The following is an 18,668-nucleotide window of genomic DNA, read 5'->3' as shown; positions in this document are numbered from 1 at the left end:
AAAAGCAGTGTGAAAATTTTTATTAGTGATACATTTATATAAGAAAATGGAAAAATCAGGTATATTTCTTTGTATGCATGTACTCATATTTGTAAATGCATAGAGAAAAGTTCAGACCATTTCAAACTGATGAATGATTGCTTTTGGAGAGGACGTAAACTTCCTCTGGAGGAGAAGCAGGGTCAGGTAGAACTTTAACATTCATAACAAGAGTGTGCTACATGTGTGGTTACACATGATTTACAAAAGAATTTAAAATATGATAAAATTATGTTAGAGGTAATCTTTAAGATAATATCAATGATAGCTGTATATACTAATCCTCAAAGCACCTATGAGAGCATTTATTGTCATTAAACAATATTTATCATGTTAAAGGTGGTTCTCTATAGTAATTACGTCTAAATGTCTCTTCAAACAGTAATTATGAAGTCTTTGCTGTGGTTGCGATTTTCTAAGATGACACATATAATTATGTCTTTCAGATAATAAATCAGACAAATCTCAACACAGGGCATGTTGACTTTATTATTTATAATGATAATTAGCCAATTTTAGCTGATATGATAATACACATATGAGAACTGTAATATTCTATGAGAAGTAAATATTTTATTTGTGGCAATCGCTTCTATATAATTTAAATTGCATTTAATTTTTAGGAAACTATGTATAAGCTATTCTTAAAGGACACATAATTTAAAATGCATTCACCTTTATGGTGTTTATTTTTAAATTTTAATATGTCTGTGTTTTAATTATATAACTTAGTAAAGATTATTATAATTCTGGAAAGATTAAATATAAACGTTGGCCCCATAAATATAATTACATGACTGTTACTTCATTATTGTCCTTATTTAGTACCTACATGAAAATGGGATTGTCCATCGTGATCTCAAACCAGAGAATCTTCTCTATGCAACTCCAGCACCAGATGCACCACTCAAAATTGGTAAGGGTATTTCCTGTTGTCTTATCCCTGTTCCCAAAGCAGAAGAAATTTATTCCATGGAATTTGTAAATATTGCTCTATCCGGTTTTGTCTCCATTCAGTTTCCTTAAATAACGAAGTCTGTAAAGGAATTTACATTGTTTTGGAAGCCTGTACTCTTTCCTAGAATATTGACTTGAATTAATGTGTGCAAGTTGGTACTTTATAGCTGGATACACAAAGGAAAAGACAGGGACTTCAGGAGGTGACCTTATATTTTGAAGATTATTATAGAAGAAAATCACTGATTATGTAACGCTTCTTTTTGGTTATCAACTTTTATCACAAATTGCTGCTGCTGCTGCTGCTAAGTCACTTCAGTCGTGTCCGACTCTGTGTGACCCCATAGATGGAAGCCCACCAGGCTCCCCCTTCCCTGGGATTCTCCAGGCAAGAACACTGGAGTGGGTTGCCATTTCCTTCTCCAATGTGTGAAAGTGAAAAGTGAAAGTGAAGTCACTCAGTCGTGCCCGACCCTTAGCGACCCCACGGACTGCAGCCTACCAGGCTCCTCCATCCATGGGATTTTCTAGGCAAGAGCACTGGAGTGGCTTGCCATTGCCTTCTCCGTTATCACAAATTAGTTGAAGCTTAATTTTAGATAATGAAGAACTCTGACACAAAATGCTTAGAACATATCAGTGTACTTTGGCTCTGAGTCATTTGTTTATATGAACAGAGATAAATTGAGATCTGTATTTCTCAACGTGCACTCGACGGAACTCCGGTTCTCAGTGAACAAGGATGGATGACCCCTTGGGGGGATGAGTGTGGAGGTGCTGGGGGTTTGGTCAAGTCAGTCAGGGAACGCTGAGTCACAGCTCAGCAAGGCTTTATTTCTGCAGGGCTTTCGGAAAGTTAGAAGTGCTAATGTGTGGCTTTAACATCTAGATTAGTGTCTGTAAGGCTCTCCCCAAACCTTATTTGACTTTGGAAACCCTGATTTGTGTTTTTTTTCCCAATAAGAACTTGAAGAGCTACAGAGATGATTTGGGAAGTTCTGATCTACCCAGAGAGATCAGTAAATCAGCATTTTTGAAAAAAATGTATATTAAATTTTACTTTCCTTGTCCCTGACAAAGCAAATCAAAAATAAGTATAAAATTTATTTTGGATGAAATCTCCTTTGGAAAATCTGTTCTAAATCCTCTGAAGGGCACTGCTCTTTTGGCGCTGTCTTCTATAATGCTAATCTGATGAGTTCACTGCATTTATGTTAACATTTTTGAAAATTAAGTTGTGCATATCACGGGAAAGCTCAGACAACATAATGTGCTTTATGAGCACAAGAACCTACAGGAAAAATGCTGACGTCCTGCTGGGCCGCCAGCCTGTTCTCTCAGTCACTCCTGAAAGGCAGTGGGCAGCAGGGAGGCTTCCGTTTTTTGCTTCCTTTAACAACACTTTCAAAGATTTTATCCCTAAAGAGATTTCTTTAAATGGATGGATAGATATAATTTAGCGGGGAGAGCCTTCCTTTCTGAAGGACTTCCTGCTGCTTTTTCTGATAAGGATCAGCACCTCCATGGAAATGTGGGTTTATCTTTGAAGTCTAAAATGGCATCAATTCTGCACCTGCCTCTCTTGAAGAATGCCCTTGAACTGTTTGCTCATATTTCCTGGGTGAGAGAGATGTAGCCCAGCAAATAGAGTATAATGATAGCAACTTTTGATCATGTTTTATCTAGGTAATATTCTGAGAAATAAAGGATTTTTGCACAAAGTTACATGTTCTTCATATGAGAGAAAGTTCTTATCCAGCAAATACAGTGAAGAATGAAACTTATTTATTTTGAAGCAGAATAAACCTTTGATATTTCTGCTCATTTTCTTGAGATTTATGAAAGTCTAATTTTTTTATTCTGATTTCTTAGATGGATTAAAGTTCTGATTTTATTAGTAATTCTATGCTGTCCTTTAGACTTAGTTTCAAATCTTAGAATTAACATTATACAAAATATATCCATTGTATCTATTATTTCCAGAAGAAATAGCTTATTTACTAAAAGCTAATAATTACAGAGAAAACATGGAATATAAGTTGGCGTCATGGGGTACATTTTTTTCCGATTTAAGGCCAGACTTACATTATTATTTAGTTTTTTAGTGTACTCTCCCACATGACTGTCCTCTGTGCACCCGAGTATCAAGCACAGAAACAAGCTTTGCTTTGAACAATAAAACAGTAATCTTTCATCTTAGAAAAGCTGAGAAAATACTCATTTCATTAATTTTTTTTCTTGTCTTCTTAGCTGATTTTGGACTCTCCAAAATCGTGGAACATCAAGTACTCATGAAGACAGTATGTGGAACCCCAGGGTACTGCGGTATGTTCTTTAATACTGATATTTTACTTCTTTGTATTCAAAGTCCTAACATCTCTATTTGAGACATAATTTGATACGAGTCTCCATGAGGAAGGCGTTTATAAATGACACTCAGACCAGCTCTTGTTCTGCATGAGGAGTTCAATGATGTTGATTTTAGGATGCCCCTGCAGGACAGCAGGGAGGGGGGAGCCAGGAGAGGAACAGGAGCTCTGCATCTGGGGACCCAGGAGGAGGGACAGGAGCTCTGCATCTGGGGACCCAGGAGGAGGGACAGGAACTCTGTGCCTGGAGACCCAGGAGAAGGGACAGGAGCTCTGTGCCTGGGGGACCAGGAGGTGGGACAAGAGCTCTGTGCCTGGGGGACCAGGAGGTGGGACAGGAGCTCTGTGCCTGGGGACCCAGGAGAAGGGACAGGAGCTCTGCGCCTGGGGACCAGGAGGAGGGACAGGAGCTCTGTGCCTGGGGACCCAGGAGGAGGGACAGGAGCTCTGTGCCTGGGGACCCAGGAGGAGGGACAGGAGCTCTGTGCCTGGGGACCCAGGAGGAGGGACAGGAGCTCTGTGCCTGGGGACCCAGGAGGAGGGACAGGAGCTCTGCCCCTGGGGACCAGGAGGAGGGACAGGAGCTCTGCACCTGGGGACCCAGGAGGAGGGACAGGAGCTCTGCGCCTGGGGGACCCAGGAGGTGGGACAGGAGCTCTGTGCCTGAGGGGGCCAGGAGGAGGGACAGGAGTTCTGTGCCTGCGGGACCAGGAGGAGGGACAGGAGCTCTGCGCCTGGGGACCAGGAGGTGGGACAGGAGCTCTGTGCCTGGGGGACCAGGAGGTGGGACAGGAGCTCTGCGCCTGGGGAACCCAGGAGGAGGGACAGGAGCTCTGTGCCTGGGGACCCAGGAGGAGGGACAGGAGCTCTGCGCCTTGGCGACCAGGAGAAGGGACAGAAGCTCTGTGCCTGGGGGACCCAGGAGGAGGGACAGGAGCTCTGTGCCTGGGGGACCAGGAGGAGGGACAGAAGCTCTGTGCCTAGGGGACCAGGAGGAGGGACAGGAGCTCTGTGCCTGGGGACCCAGGAGGAGGGACAGGAGCTCTGTGCCTGGGGACCCAGGAGGAGGGACAGGAGCTCTGTGCCTGGGGACCCAGGAGGAGGGACAGGAGCTCTGTGCCTGGGGACCCAGGAGGAGGGACAGGAGCTCTGCGCCTGGGGACCCAGGAGGAGGGACAGGAGCTCTGCACCTGGGGACCCAGGAGGAGGGACAGGAGCTCTGCGCCTGGGGGACCCAGGAGGTGGGACAGGAGCTCTGTGCCTGAGGGGGCCAGGAGGAGGGACAGGAGTTCTGTGCCTGCGGGACCAGGAGGAGGGACAGGAGCTCAGTGCCTGGGGACCCAGGAGGAGGGACAGGAGCTCTGCGCCTTGGCGACCAGGAGAAGGGACAGAAGCTCTGTGCCTGGGGGACCCAGGAGGAGGGACAGGAGCTCTGTGCCTGGGGGACCAGGAGGAGGGACAGAAGCTCTGTGCCTAGGGGACCAGGAGGAGAGACAGGAGCTCTGTGCCTGGGGACCCAGGAGGAGGGACAGGAGCTCTGTGCCTGGGGACCCAGGAGAAGGGACAGGAGCTCTGCGCCTGGGGACCAGGAGGAGGGACAGGAGCTCTGTGCCTGGGGACCCAGGAGGAGGGACAGGAGCTCTGTGCCTGGGGACCCAGGAGGAGGGACAGGAGCTCTGTGCCTGGGGACCCAGGAGGAGGGACAGGAGCTCTGTGCCTGGGGACCCAGGAGGAGGGACAGGAGCTCTGCCCCTGGGGACCAGGAGGAGGGACAGGAGCTCTGCACCTGGGGACCCAGGAGGAGGGACAGGAGCTCTGCGCCTGGGGGACCCAGGAGGTGGGACAGGAGCTCTGTGCCTGAGGGGGCCAGGAGGAGGGACAGGAGTTCTGTGCCTGCGGGACCAGGAGGAGGGACAGGAGCTCTGCGCCTGGGGACCAGGAGGTGGGACAGGAGCTCTGTGCCTGGGGGACCAGGAGGTGGGACAGGAGCTCTGCGCCTGGGGAACCCAGGAGGAGGGACAGGAGCTCTGTGCCTGGGGACCCAGGAGGAGGGACAGGAGCTCTGCGCCTTGGCGACCAGGAGAAGGGACAGAAGCTCTGTGCCTGGGGGACCCAGGAGGAGGGACAGGAGCTCTGTGCCTGGGGGACCAGGAGGAGGGACAGAAGCTCTGTGCCTAGGGGACCAGGAGGAGGGACAGGAGCTCTGTGCCTGGGGACCCAGGAGGAGGGACAGGAGCTCTGTGCCTGGGGACCCAGGAGGAGGGACAGGAGCTCTGTGCCTGGGGACCCAGGAGGAGGGACAGGAGCTCTGCGCCTGGGGACCCAGGAGGAGGGACAGGAGCTCTGCACCTGGGGACCCAGGAGGAGGGACAGGAGCTCTGCGCCTGGGGGACCCAGGAGGTGGGACAGGAGCTCTGTGCCTGAGGGGGCCAGGAGGAGGGACAGGAGTTCTGTGCCTGCGGGACCAGGAGGAGGGACAGGAGCTCTGTGCCTGGGGACCCAGGAGGAGGGACAGGAGCTCTGCGCCTTGGCGACCAGGAGAAGGGACAGAAGCTCTGTGCCTGGGGGACCCAGGAGGAGGGACAGGAGCTCTGTGCCTGGGGGACCAGGAGGAGGGACAGAAGCTCTGTGCCTAGGGGACCAGGAGGAGGGACAGGAGCTCTGTGCCTGGGGACCCAGGAGGAGGGACAGGAGCTCTGCATCTGGGGACCCAGGAGGAGGGACAGGAACTCTGTGCCTGGAGACCCAGGAGAAGGGACAGGAGCTCTGCACCTGGGGACCGGGAGGAAGGGACAGGAGCTCTGTGCCTGGGGGACCAGGAGGTGGGACAGGAGCTCTGTGCCTGGGGGACCAGGAGGTGGGACAGGAGCTCTGTGCCTGGGGACCCAGGAGAAGGGACAGGAGCTCTGCGCCTGGGGACCAGGAGGAGGGACAGGAGCTCTGTGCCTGGGGACCCAGGAGGAGGGACAGGAGCTCTGTGCCTGGGGACCCAGGAGGAGGGACAGGAGCTCTGTGCCTGGGGACCCAGGAGGAGGGACAGGAGCTCTGCCCCTGGGGACCAGGAGGAGGGACAGGAGCTCTGCACCTGGGGACCCAGGAGGAGGGACAGGAGCTCTGCGCCTGGGGGACCCAGGAGGTGGGACAGGAGCTCTGTGCCTGAGGGGGCCAGGAGGAGGGACAGGAGTTCTGTGCCTGCGGGACCAGGAGGAGGGACAGGAGCTCTGCGCCTGGGGACCAGGAGGAGGGACAGGAGCTCTGTGCCTGGGGGACCAGGAGGTGGGACAGGAGCTCTGCGCCTGGGGAACCCAGGAGGAGGGACAGGAGCTCTGTGCCTGGGGACCCAGGAGGAGGGACAGGAGCTCTGCGCCTTGGCGACCAGGAGAAGGGACAGAAGCTCTGTGCCTGGGGGACCCAGGAGGAGGGACAGGAGCTCTGTGCCTGGGGGACCAGGAGGAGGGACAGAAGCTCTGTGCCTAGGGGACCAGGAGGAGGGACAGGAGCTCTGTGCCTGGGGACCCAGGAGGAGGGACAGGAGCTCTGTGCCTGGGGACCCAGGAGGAGGGACAGGAGCTCTGTGCCTGGGGACCCAGGAGGAGGGACAGGAGCTCTGCACCTGGGGACCCAGGAGGAGGGACAGGAGCTCTGCGCCTGGGGGACCCAGGAGGTGGGACAGGAGCTCTGTGCCTGAGGGGGCCAGGAGGAGGGACAGGAGTTCTGTGCCTGCGGGACCAGGAGGAGGGACAGGAGCTCTGTGCCTGGGGACCCAGGAGGAGGGACAGGAGCTCTGCGCCTTGGCGACCAGGAGAAGGGACAGAAGCTCTGTGCCTGGGGGACCCAGGAGGAGGGACAGGAGCTCTGTGCCTGGGGGACCAGGAGGAGGGACAGAAGCTCTGTGCCTAGGGGACCAGGAGGAGGGACAGGAGCTCTGTGCCTGGGGACCCAGGAGGAGGGACAGGAGCTCTGCATCTGGGGACCCAGGAGGAGGGACAGGAGCTCTGTGCCTGGGGACCCAGGAGGAGGGACAGGAGCTCTGTGCCTGGGGACCCAGGAGGAGGGACAGGAGCTCTGCCCCTGGGGACCAGGAGGAGGGACAGGAGCTCTGCACCTGGGGACCCAGGAGGAGGGACAGGAGCTCTGCGCCTGGGGGACCCAGGAGGTGGGACAGGAGCTCTGTGCCTGAGGGGGCCAGGAGGAGGGACAGGAGTTCTGTGCCTGCGGGACCAGGAGGAGGGACAGGAGCTCTGCGCCTGGGGACCAGGAGGAGGGACAGGAGCTCTGTGCCTGGGGGACCAGGAGGTGGGACAGGAGCTCTGCGCCTGGGGGACCCAGGAGGAGGGACAGGAGCTCTGTGCCTAGGGACCCAGGAGGAGGGACAGGAGCTCTGCGCCTTGGCGACCAGGAGAAGGGACAGAAGCTCTGTGCCTGGGGGACCCAGGAGGAGGGACAGGAGCTCTGTGCCTGGGGGACCAGGAGGAGGGACAGAAGCTCTGTGCCTAGGGGACCAGGAGGAGGGACAGGAGCTCTGTGCCTGGGGACCCAGGAGGAGGGACAGGAGCTCTGTGCCTGGGGACCCAGGAGGAGGGACAGGAGCTCTGTGCCTGGGGACCCAGGAGGAGGGACAGGAGCTCTGTGCCTGGGGACCCAGGAGGAGGGACAGGAGCTCTGCCCCTGGGGACCAGGAGGAGGGACAGGAGCTCTGCACCTGGGGACCCAGGAGGAGGGACAGGAGCTCTGCACCCGGGGACCCAGGAGGAGGGACAGGAGCTCTGCGCCTGGGGGACCCAGGAGGTGGGACAGGAGCTCTGTGCCTGAGGGGGCCAGGAGGAGGGACAGGAGTTCTGTGCCTGCGGGACCAGGAGGAGGGACAGGAGTTCTGTGCCTGGGGGAGCCAGGAGGAGGGACAGGAGCTCTGTGCCTGGGGGACCAGGAGAGGAACAGGAGGTCTGTGCCTGCTTTTCAGGGAGCAGCTGCTCTTATCCCCACTCAGGAGTAGAAACAGAGTCTCCAGGGCAAAGAACAGGTAAATGCCTTTGTGACTGGGGTTGAAGCCATGGACCCGCTGTCACTTTACTCACTTGCTCTTTGTTAGGGAGGTGTGTGAGGAGGCGTGGCGTCCACTATGGTGTGCAGGGCTGCAGGGAGTGAGGGTGGCGCCTGGTTCCAGTTGATGGCACCGGTCCAGCCTCACTAGGAGAAGGGCTGAAGGTGGGGTTTCCTAGCCAGAGGCCCCGGAGATGACACAGTCCTCACATCCTTGCCCATCCTCCCAGCCTCCTGGAACGGGCTGAAGGCACCCTCAGTACAGGCCACAGTCCGGAGACAGAACAATAGCGTTTGATCCAAGACAGCATGAAGCTCGCCCCCTATTTTTTCTTGATGACTCTCTTAATCTAGCAACAACCTGAAAGCCAATAAAGCTTGTAAACATTATCAAGAATTTCTCAAGTTTTTCTGACTCATGGATACATCACAAATTAATTAAAATCTGTGTTACAAAGAAAAGAGGCAAGATTTCAAATTACCAGTCGTAAGACTAGCTGTCATCTTCTCTTAGGACCGTCATCTTTTTGTACACATCTTCCTTCGCTTACTCATATGTTTAGCACAGTCACCTGCTGTATTCGGGTCAGTGCTTGGCACCAGGAAGCTGCGTGTTCTTGCCCCCTCCCCAACCTCCATGGGCTCAGGATCTCTAAGGAACGGATGTGACACCAAACACGTATACTCGAGGAGTGCCATGTTATGCTCGTGAAAAGACCGTTATGGAAACATAGGAGAAGGGTGGTTTCAGCATTATCTGTCTTATTCTTTATGGGATTTGTGTTTATTAGTCACATCGTCTCATAAGAGACACGTAAGAACTACATTACTAACTCATTTTAGCAACTTTTGAATTCACAGAAATCAGACTGGAGCAGTGCACTAAGAAAGCCACTGAAGGAAGTGTATGATTAAATTCACAGAATTTTAGTGCTAGAAGGAACTTTAGTATTCATCTAGTAGCATTCTCATTTTACTAAGGTCAAAAGAATATGACTTCCTCAAGATTCCAAGTCTAGTTACTAGAGGATCAGGGATGAGAATCCAGGTATGCAAGGTCCTAAAAACAGAATTACAGAAGGAGGAGGAGCTAACCCACTCTAGTGCTCTTGCTGGGGTAATCCCATGGACAGAGGAGTCTGGCAGGCTGTAGTCCATGGGGTCACCAAGAGTCAGACACAGCTGAGCACACACGCATCACACTAATCAAAAAAGCAACATGGAAAAACCAATATAGTTTCCCTTCATAGCAGTATATATCATTTACAGCTTTCAGTTTGAAATATTCTCTATTTTAATTTTTGAAACCTCAGAAGTGTTGGTCATTGTAAGAAGTGAAAATCCAAACAATGTTACTCGGTCGCTCAGTCATGTCAGACTCTGCCACCCTGTGGACGGTAGCACAGAAAGACAGGAAATGTCCTTCACCGTCTCCCGGAGTTTACTCAAAATCATATATCTCGAGTTGGTGATGCCATCTAACCATCTCATCCTCTGTCGCCCCCTTCTCCTTGTACCTTCAGTCTTTCCCAGCATAAGGGTCTTTCCAGTGAGTTGGTTCCTCACATCAGGTATCCAAAGTATTGGAGCTTCAGTTTCAGCATCAGTTCTTCCAGTGAATATTCAGGGTTGATTTCCTTTAGGATGGACTGGTTTGATCTCCTTGCAGTCCAAGAGACTCTGAAGAGGCTTTTCCAACACCACAGCTGCAAAGTATCAATGCTTCAGTGCTCAGCCTTCTTTATGGTCCAACTCTCATATCCATGCATAACTACTGAAAAAAACCATACCTTTGACTATATGGACCTTTGTCGGCAAAGTAATGTCTCTGCTGTTTAATACACTGTCTAGGTTTGTCATAGCTTTTCTTCCAAGGAGCAAGCATCTTTTAATTTCATGGCTACAGTCACCATCCACAGTGACTTTGGAGCCCAGGAAAATAAAATCTGTCACTATTTCCACTTTCTCCAAACGTAAGACAGATGTTGATTCTCTGGTAGACTGGAGATCTGGAGGTAGGTGGTCCAGGTGGGTTCCACAGCTATGGCTCTGCAGATGTGGTGGATCTCAGTCAGAGATTCAGACTTTTTCTGTCTTACTCTACCATTCCTGAGTATGTTTCCTCACAGTCCAAAATGACTGCTTGAAATCAGTCATTCCATCTGCATTCTACACAACCAGAAGAAATAAACTCTAAGAAAACACATTTTCATGTTAAATGGACTTCCGGAAGCCCCATGTGTCACTTCCACTTGTATCTTATTCACCAGTACTTAGTCCCAGCCCCAGAAGACCAGAGAAATTGCTGGTACATCCTTACTGGACTTGATGTAGTCCCGTGTGAACTTGGGGTCTGTTAGCAGAGTGAGTGCTGCACCAGACAACTATCTCTACCACAGGCTTACGAGTGAGATTTTCATTCTCAGAAAAAAATGTGGAAACCATTACAGTATGTTCCCTTTAGCCACCCTCTTCTTCTGTTTTTATATTTTTATTTTCCTTAGAACTGTTACCTGACAACCTGTCCATCACCCTTCCCTTCTAATCGTGCCATGTGAATGTTTCCTTTCTCTAATTCGTATGTCCTTATTTGACCTCATCCTGAGTTTCTTTCCTGCTTCCAGATCTCCAAAAGCATGGGGAAAAGAAGAACCCTGAATTCCGTACTGTATACCGAGTGGGGTGGCCCATTTTTGACGCTTGATTGCTGACCAGTTGACAGAGCACGGAAAGACAATGAGGAGAGAATGAGACAGAAATTTAAGGCCTTCCCCAGCAGTAGAGCTGGTGGCAGCTTAGCAGTGCTGTCTAACGCGGAATACTAAGTATTCCAGGGAGATAGGCGGGTTGGAGAGATCCTCTAAGAATTGAGCAGCCTGAAATGGAAGCATCAGGGAGAAATTACCCTAGTGATCTCTCAGGGTCCCTTCCGTGACTGAGATAGCAGAGTCCTTTCAACAGCTTGTTAATAATAGTGATAAGAGCAAGTCTTTCTGGTGACAGTACAAAATGGTCATTCTCAGTCAGTCAGTTCAGTCGCTCAGTCGTGTCCGACTCTGTGCGACCCCATGGACTGCAGCAGGCCAGGCCTCCCTGTCCATCACCAACTCCCAGAGTTTACTCAAACTCATGTCCCTTGAGTCGGTGATGCCATCCAACCATCTCATCATATTGGGCACCTACCTACCTGGAGAGTTCATCATTCATTGTCCTTTTTGCATTTCCATACTGTTCAAGGGGTTCTCAGGGCAAGAATACTGATGTGGTTTGCCATTCCCTTCTCCAGTGGATGTTTTGTCAGAACTCTCCACCATGACCTGTCCGTCTTGGGTGGCCCTATATGGCGTGGCTCCTAGTTTCATTGAGATGGCTGTGGTCTATGTGATTAGATTGGTTAGTTTTCTGTGACTGTGGTTTTCAGTCTGGTCATTCTCTGAATGAATGATTGATTCATGTTGATTCACTATGAATGAATGATTCACTCACTGATAAAATGAACATTGAATGTGTTAATAGACTCCATGTTAGTCACCGAGATTATGAGTGAACACAGTATGATCTTGCCCTTCAAGGATCTCACAGCCTATAAAAGAAGAAAGACCTGTACAGGCTAAATCAGAATTTGTTGTGATTACATACACATTACTTATCTGAGCCTAAGGCTCAAGGATGCAGAGGGGAGGGAATAGTTAATCGTTCTTAGGTGGGCCTTTATGGAGGAGGGACACCGGAGAATTAGTAGGAGTTCAGTGAGTGAAGAGGCAGCCACAGGCCTTTATCAGCAAGCACAGGGAGAGAGAAGGCAGGGGAGTGGCGGTGTCTGGCAGCTTCAGGGGCTGCTGCGTGGTCACTTTCCATGACTACAGCATGGAGTCTGGTACCGAGAATGCAGATGGACTGAAACAGTAGGGTGCACCAAATGTTAAATGTTGACTACAGCATGGAGTCTGGTACCGAGAATGCAGATGGACTGGAACAGTAGGGTGCACCAGATGTTAAATGTTGAATGTTAAATGTTGAATGTTGACTACAGCATGGAGTCTGGTACCGAGAATGCAGATGGACTGGAAAAGTAGGGTGCACCAAATGTTAAAAGAATCTGTGCACTGAGCTAAGGGAGTGAGGCTCGCGTTGGTGGATGACATTGACCCAACAGAGGTCCTCATCAGAGCAATTATATTTTAAAATCAAGTCTGTGTTATCAGTATCTTGATAATGACATTATGACAGATGGGTCTGAGAGAGAAGAGAGATCAAAGAAGACAAATTAGAAAGCTGTGGTAGGTGCTCTTTCCTGTCAATCCAGTCATTTATTTCTTAACATAAAATTATTATATAAATACTATTTCAAACTCTTGCTTTGCCATCTTATAAGACAATGCTCTTAAGGCGATGCTGCCTCATAAGAGAGGCTTGTTTTCCATTTGTTTTTTTCCCGGCAGATATCTATATCCCCCTTGAAGCTGGGTAATGGGGTAAAGGGAACTGAGTGGTTGAATGAGATCCAGGTGATCCATCCACTGTGCTCCAGGTAGAGGCTCCCCAGGCGGGCGTGATTTGCTGAACCACACGACAGAAGGAAGTAGGGAGGATGCTGAGGCAGGAGGGGGGTCAGAGAGGAAATAAGCATTTCGGGCTCTGAAGTGCTAGACTTACACTGGAATTATAGAGGCCAAGGCAGGCTTAGAAATAAAAAACTGGAAAGTTTGATGTACTTAATTTAAAAAGCAGGGTTCATAATATATATAAACAGACATGTATATTCATACAGTCTCTTGATCCAAAGGAAATACAATAGAATATTAACCCCAAGAGGGGGCAGGGGAGGGGGCAGGATTCTAAGGACCTGGTGACACCTGAGCACAGGCAGCAAGCAACCTAGAGCAGTGAAAAGGTGCAGGGATTTGAATTGTTTCAACTTAATGTAATAATATGTCTGTTCATCTGTCTCACAAACAGTGAGACCTTTTATAGGTAAGGCTGAAGCCCTCTTCAAGGATCACCCTCAGTTCCAGCCCTTTCTCCCCGCACCACATATAAGTACTGGTGTTTTGGTTTTTTTTTTAAAGTTTATTGCAAAAAGAAAGTCATCATTGTGAGTATCAGTTTTCCATGTAGCCTTCTGAGAATATTTGGGTGAGGAGGGAACTGTCCATTTATAGAAAGAGCTGAAAATGAGATCCAAGTACAAGACTGGCGGAAATCACAGTCATGCTATGAAAAGCATGACTTTACACAGAGACTTTGCATTTAACTTGGACGGTTACAGAGAAGGGAGGCTGAGCTTGCTTCTTGCTTGATGTAAGGATGATTGCATTCTACGTGAATGACTCTTATGTACACTGTCTGATTTCTTGAAGGATTTTTCAATTACATCTTTGGAGAGAGTGGGTGTTTATGTTATACCATGTGTCATTTGTTAAGTCTGAATTTGGCAATAAGGAGTTCATGATCTGAGCCACAGTCAGCTCCTGGTCTTGTTTTTGCTAACTGTATAGAGCCTCTCCATCTTTGGCTGCAAAGAATATAATCAATCTGATTTCGGTGTTGACCATCTGGTGATGTCCATGTGTAGAGTCTTCTCTTGTGTTGTTGGAAGAGGGTGTTTGTATGCCCAGTGCATTCTCTTGGCAAAACTCTATTAGCCTTTGCCCTGCTTCATTGCGTGCTCCAAGGCCAAATTTGCCAGTTACTCCAGGTGTTTCTTGACTTCCTACTTTTGCATTCCAGTCCCCTATAATGAAAAGGACATCTTTTTTGGGTGTTAGTTCTAAAAGGTCTTGTAGGTCTTCATAGAACCGTTCAACTTCGGCTTATTCAGCATTACTGGTTGGGGCCTAGGCTTGGATTACTGTAATATTGAATGGTTTGCCTTGGAAACGAACAGAAATCATTCTATTGTTTTTGAGATTGCATCCAAGTACTGCATTTCGGACTCTTTTGTTGACCATGATGGCTACTCCATTTCTTCTAAGGGATTCCTGCCCACAGTAGTAGATATAATGGTCATCTGAGTTAAATTCACCCATTCCGGTCCATTTTAGTCCATTTGATTCCTAGAATGTCTACGTTCACTCTTGCCATCTCCTGTTTGACCACTTCCAATTTTCCTTGATTCATGGACCTAACATTCCAGGTTCCTATGCAATATTGATCTTTACAGCATCGGACCTTGCTTCTATCACCAGTCACATCCACAACTTGGTTTGGTTTTGCTTTGGCTCCATCCCTTCATTCTTTCTGGATTTATTTCTCCACTGATCTCCAGTAGCATACTGGGCACCTACCGACCTGGGGAATTCCTCATTCAGTATCCTATCATTTTGCCGTTTGATACTGTTCATGGGGTTCTCAGGGCAAGTATACTGAAGTGGTTTGCCATTCCCTTCTCCAGTGGACCACATTATGTCCTACCATTCAGATATGACCTAAATCAAATGCCTTATGATTATACAGTGAAAGTGAGAAATAGATTTAAGGGACTAGATCTGATAGAGTGCCTGATGAAATATGGATGGAGGTTCGTGACATTGTACAGGAGACAGGGACCAAGACCATCCCCATGGAAAAGAAATGCAAAAAAGCAAAATGACTTTCTGAGGAGGCCTTACAAAAAGCTATGAAAAGAAGAGAAGCCAAAAGCAAAGGAGGAAAGGAAAGATATAAGCATCTGAATGCAGAGTTCCAAAGAATAGCAAGGAGAGATAAGAAAGCCTTCCTCAGCGATCATGCAAAGAAATAGAGGAAAACAACAAAACAGGAAAGACAAGAGATCTCTTCAAGAAAATTAGAGATACCAAGGGAACATTTCATGCAAAGATGGGCTCGATAAAGGACAGAAATGGTATGGACCTAACAGAAGCAGAAGATATTAAGAAGAGGTGGCAAGAATAAACAGAAGAACTGTACAAAAAAGATCTTCACGACCAAGATAATCATGATGGCCTGATCACTCACCTAGAGCCAGACATCCTGGAATGTGAAGTCAAGTGGGCCTTAGGAAGCAACACTACAAACAAAGCTAGTGGAGGTGATGGAATTCCAGTTGAGCTATTTCAAATCCTGAAAGATGATGCTGTGAAAGCATTCCACTCAGTATGCCAGCACATTTGGAAAACTCAGCAGTGGCCACAGGACTGGAAAAGGTCGGTCTTCATTCCAATCCCAAAGAAAGGCAATGCCAAAGAATGCTCAAACTACCACACAATTGCACTCATCTCAAACACAAGTAAAGTGTGCTCAAAATTCTCCAAGCCAGGCTTCAGCAATATGTGAACCGTGAACTTCCAGATGTTCAAGCAGGTTTTAGAAAAGGCAGAGGCACCAGAGATCAAATTGCCAACATTCGCTGGATCATGGAGAAAGCAAGAGAGTTCCAGAAAAACATCTATTTCTGCTTTATTGACTATGCCAAAGCCTTTGACTGTGTGGATCACAAGAAACTGTGGAAAATTCTGAAAGAGATGGGAAAACAGACCACCTGACCTGCCTCTTGAGAAACCTGCATGCAGGTCAGGAAGCAATAATTAGAACTGGACATGGAACAACAGACTGGTTCCAAATAGGAAAAGGAGTACGTCAAGGTTGTATATTGTCACCCTGCTTATTTAACTTATATGCAGAGTACATCATGAGGAATGCTGGGCTGGAAGAAGCACAAGCTGGAATCAAGATTGCCGGGAGAAATATCAATAACCTCAGATATGCAGATGATACCACCCTTATGGCAGAAAGTGAAGAGGAACAAAAAGCCTCTTGATGAAAGTGAAAGAGGAGAGTGAAAATGTTGGCTTGAAGCTCAACATTCAGAAAACAAAGATCATTGCATCTGGTCCCATCACTTCATGGGAAATAGATGGGGAAACAGTGGAAACAGTGTCAGACTTTATTTTGGGGGGTCCAAAATCACTGCGGATGCTGATTGCAGCCATGAAATTAAAAGACACTTATTCCTTGGAAGGAAAGTTATGACCAATCTAGATAGCATATTAAAAAGCAGAGACATTACTTTGCCAACCAAGGTCTGTCTAGTCAAGGCTGTGGTTTTTCCAGTGGTCATGTATGGATGTGAGAGTTGGACTGTGAAGAAAGCTGATTGCCGAAGAATTGATGCTTTTGAACTGTGGTGCTGGAGAAGACTCCTGAGAGTCCCTTGGACTGCAAGGAGATCCAACCAGTCCATTCTAAAGGAGATCAATCCTGGGTGTTCATTGGAAGGACTGATGCTAAAGCTGAAGATCCAATACTTCGGCCACCTCATGCGACGAGTTGACTCACTGGAAAAGACTCTGATGCTGGGAGGAATTGGGGGCGGGAAGTGAAGGGGACAACAGAGAATGAGATGGCTGGATGGCATCACCGACTCGATGAACATGAGTTTGGGTGAACTCCGGGAGTTGGTGATGGTCAGGGAGGTCTGGCGTGCTGTGATTCATGGGGTCGCAAAGAGTCGGACACGACCGAACTGAACTGATGTGTCATTTGTTAGGAAATTAAAAAAGGAAAGCTATCCAATCAGTCTCACAGAACTTTTGCCCCAGGCTGTTAATAACAGAGGGTTCTCCTATAAAAGAATCTCAAAGGAAAAAAGATCTCAGATACTGTGTGTTTAAGCAAATACTCATTATTTCCTGGGAAATGTGCCCAGTCGAAACCGAACTCTAGGCCAGAAAACTAAAATTTGTGATTCAGATAAATGGAATCAATGACTAATACTCTGAAATACTCCATGATGTATTCAACATTGAAGAAATTCTCCAGATCTTGTTGGGAATAGAAATAGGTCTCAAGAAAAAAAAAATATCCATTGGGCATGGCTCCTGATAAATGTGTTACAATGTAACTATGCAATACTACTTCCAGAATTTCTTAACTGGTTCAGATGTTTAAAGCTTGAAGTTTGTGCATGTTCTGCAGATGGTGACTATAACCTTGAAATTAAAAGATGCTTGCTTCTTGGAAGAAAAGCTATGACTAACCTAGACAGCATATTAAAAAGCAGAGACATTACTTTGCTAACAAAAGTCCGTCTAGTCAAAGCTATGGATTTTTCAGTAGTCATATATGGATGTGAGAGTTGGACTATAAAGAAATCTGAGTGCCAAAGAATTGATGCTTTTGAACTGTGGTATTGGAGAAGACTCTTCTGAGTCCCTTGGACTGCAAGGAGATCCAACTAGTTCATCCTAAAGGAATCAGTCCTGAAAGTTCATTGGAAGGATTGGTGCTAAAGCTGAAACTCCAATACTTTGGCCACCTGATGCGAAGAACTGACTCATTTGAAAAGACCCTGATGCTAGGAAAGATTGAAGGCAGGAGGAGAAGGGGATGACAGAGGATGAGATGGTTGGATGGCATCACCGACTCAATGGACATGAGTTTGAGTAAACTCCGGGAGCTGGTGATGGACAGGGAGGCCTGGCGTGTTGCGGTCCATGGGGTCACAAAGAGACAACTGAGCGACTGAACTTAACTGAACTGAAATGTACCCATGCCCATCATAGACAAGAAATACAAGCTGTCAGAGTAGAAAAGAAACCAGTATGGAAGTGGTTAGGTAAAAGAATGTTTCTAATATCAATTATCTAATTTATTCATAGGCTTAGTTAACTAAATTATGTATCTTCATATTTTAGATTCCTACTTGTGTATTTATCCACATTCTTTTTTTTTTCAAGATTGTATAAAGAATTTTTTTTGAGGGTTAATTTGAACTTTTTTGTTGATGTTTTTGTTTTGTTTTGTTTTTCAGAAAATAGCAGAAGTCAAACTAGAGTAAAACTGAGTGCTTTAGAGAACAGTAAATGTTGCTATATTCTCTTCTTTGCTGCACAATCAAAATAAACATGATTTAATAAATTTATACTAATTTTTGTTTTACTTTTTGAAGGCATAATTAGCGTCTGTTTTAGTTTTAAGCATTTATTTTGTTTCATAATCTTTCCTTTTGAAAATTATTTATTTTAATTGGAGGCTAATTACTTTACAATATTGTAGTGGTTTTTGCCATACATTGACATGAATCAGCTGTGGGTGTACATTTGTCCCCTATCCTGAAACCCTCTCCCACCTCCCTCCCCACCCCATCCCTCTGGGTTGTCCAAGTGCACCAGCTTTGAGTGCCCTGTTTCATGCCCTGAACTTGGACTGGTGATCTGTTTCACATATGGTAATATATTCAGGGTCCAGAAGCTATTAAGAATTTATTTCCACTTGGCATTTGCCAGGTCTCATTATTACAGGGATAATCCTACTTTGTTACCA

At 47.8% G+C, this 18,668-nt stretch overlaps 1 protein-coding gene across 2 annotated transcripts in view; it reads left to right on the top strand.

Moving 5' to 3' along the window:
- The window catches only part of CAMK4 (calcium/calmodulin dependent protein kinase IV), a 279,175-nt gene that overhangs the window by 237,729 nt on the left and 22,778 nt on the right, over positions 1–18,668 (top strand). For both annotated transcript variants that reach the window (XM_088838424.1, XM_055430450.2), the window contains 2 exons: positions 865–955; positions 3,247–3,321. In XM_088838424.1, coding sequence (XP_088694550.1) covers positions 865–955; positions 3,247–3,321 — 166 coding nt within the window. The remainder of the gene's footprint in view (positions 1–864; positions 956–3,246; positions 3,322–18,668) is intronic.

Source organism: Moschus berezovskii, chromosome 8 (assembly GCF_049115385.1).
Source record: "Moschus berezovskii isolate FMDL1 chromosome 8, NW_MosBer_1.0, whole genome shotgun sequence".
NCBI lineage: Eukaryota > Metazoa > Chordata > Mammalia > Artiodactyla > Moschidae > Moschus > Moschus berezovskii.
Note: the sequence above shows the minus strand (reverse complement) of the source record. Positions and strands in the feature narration are given on the sequence as shown.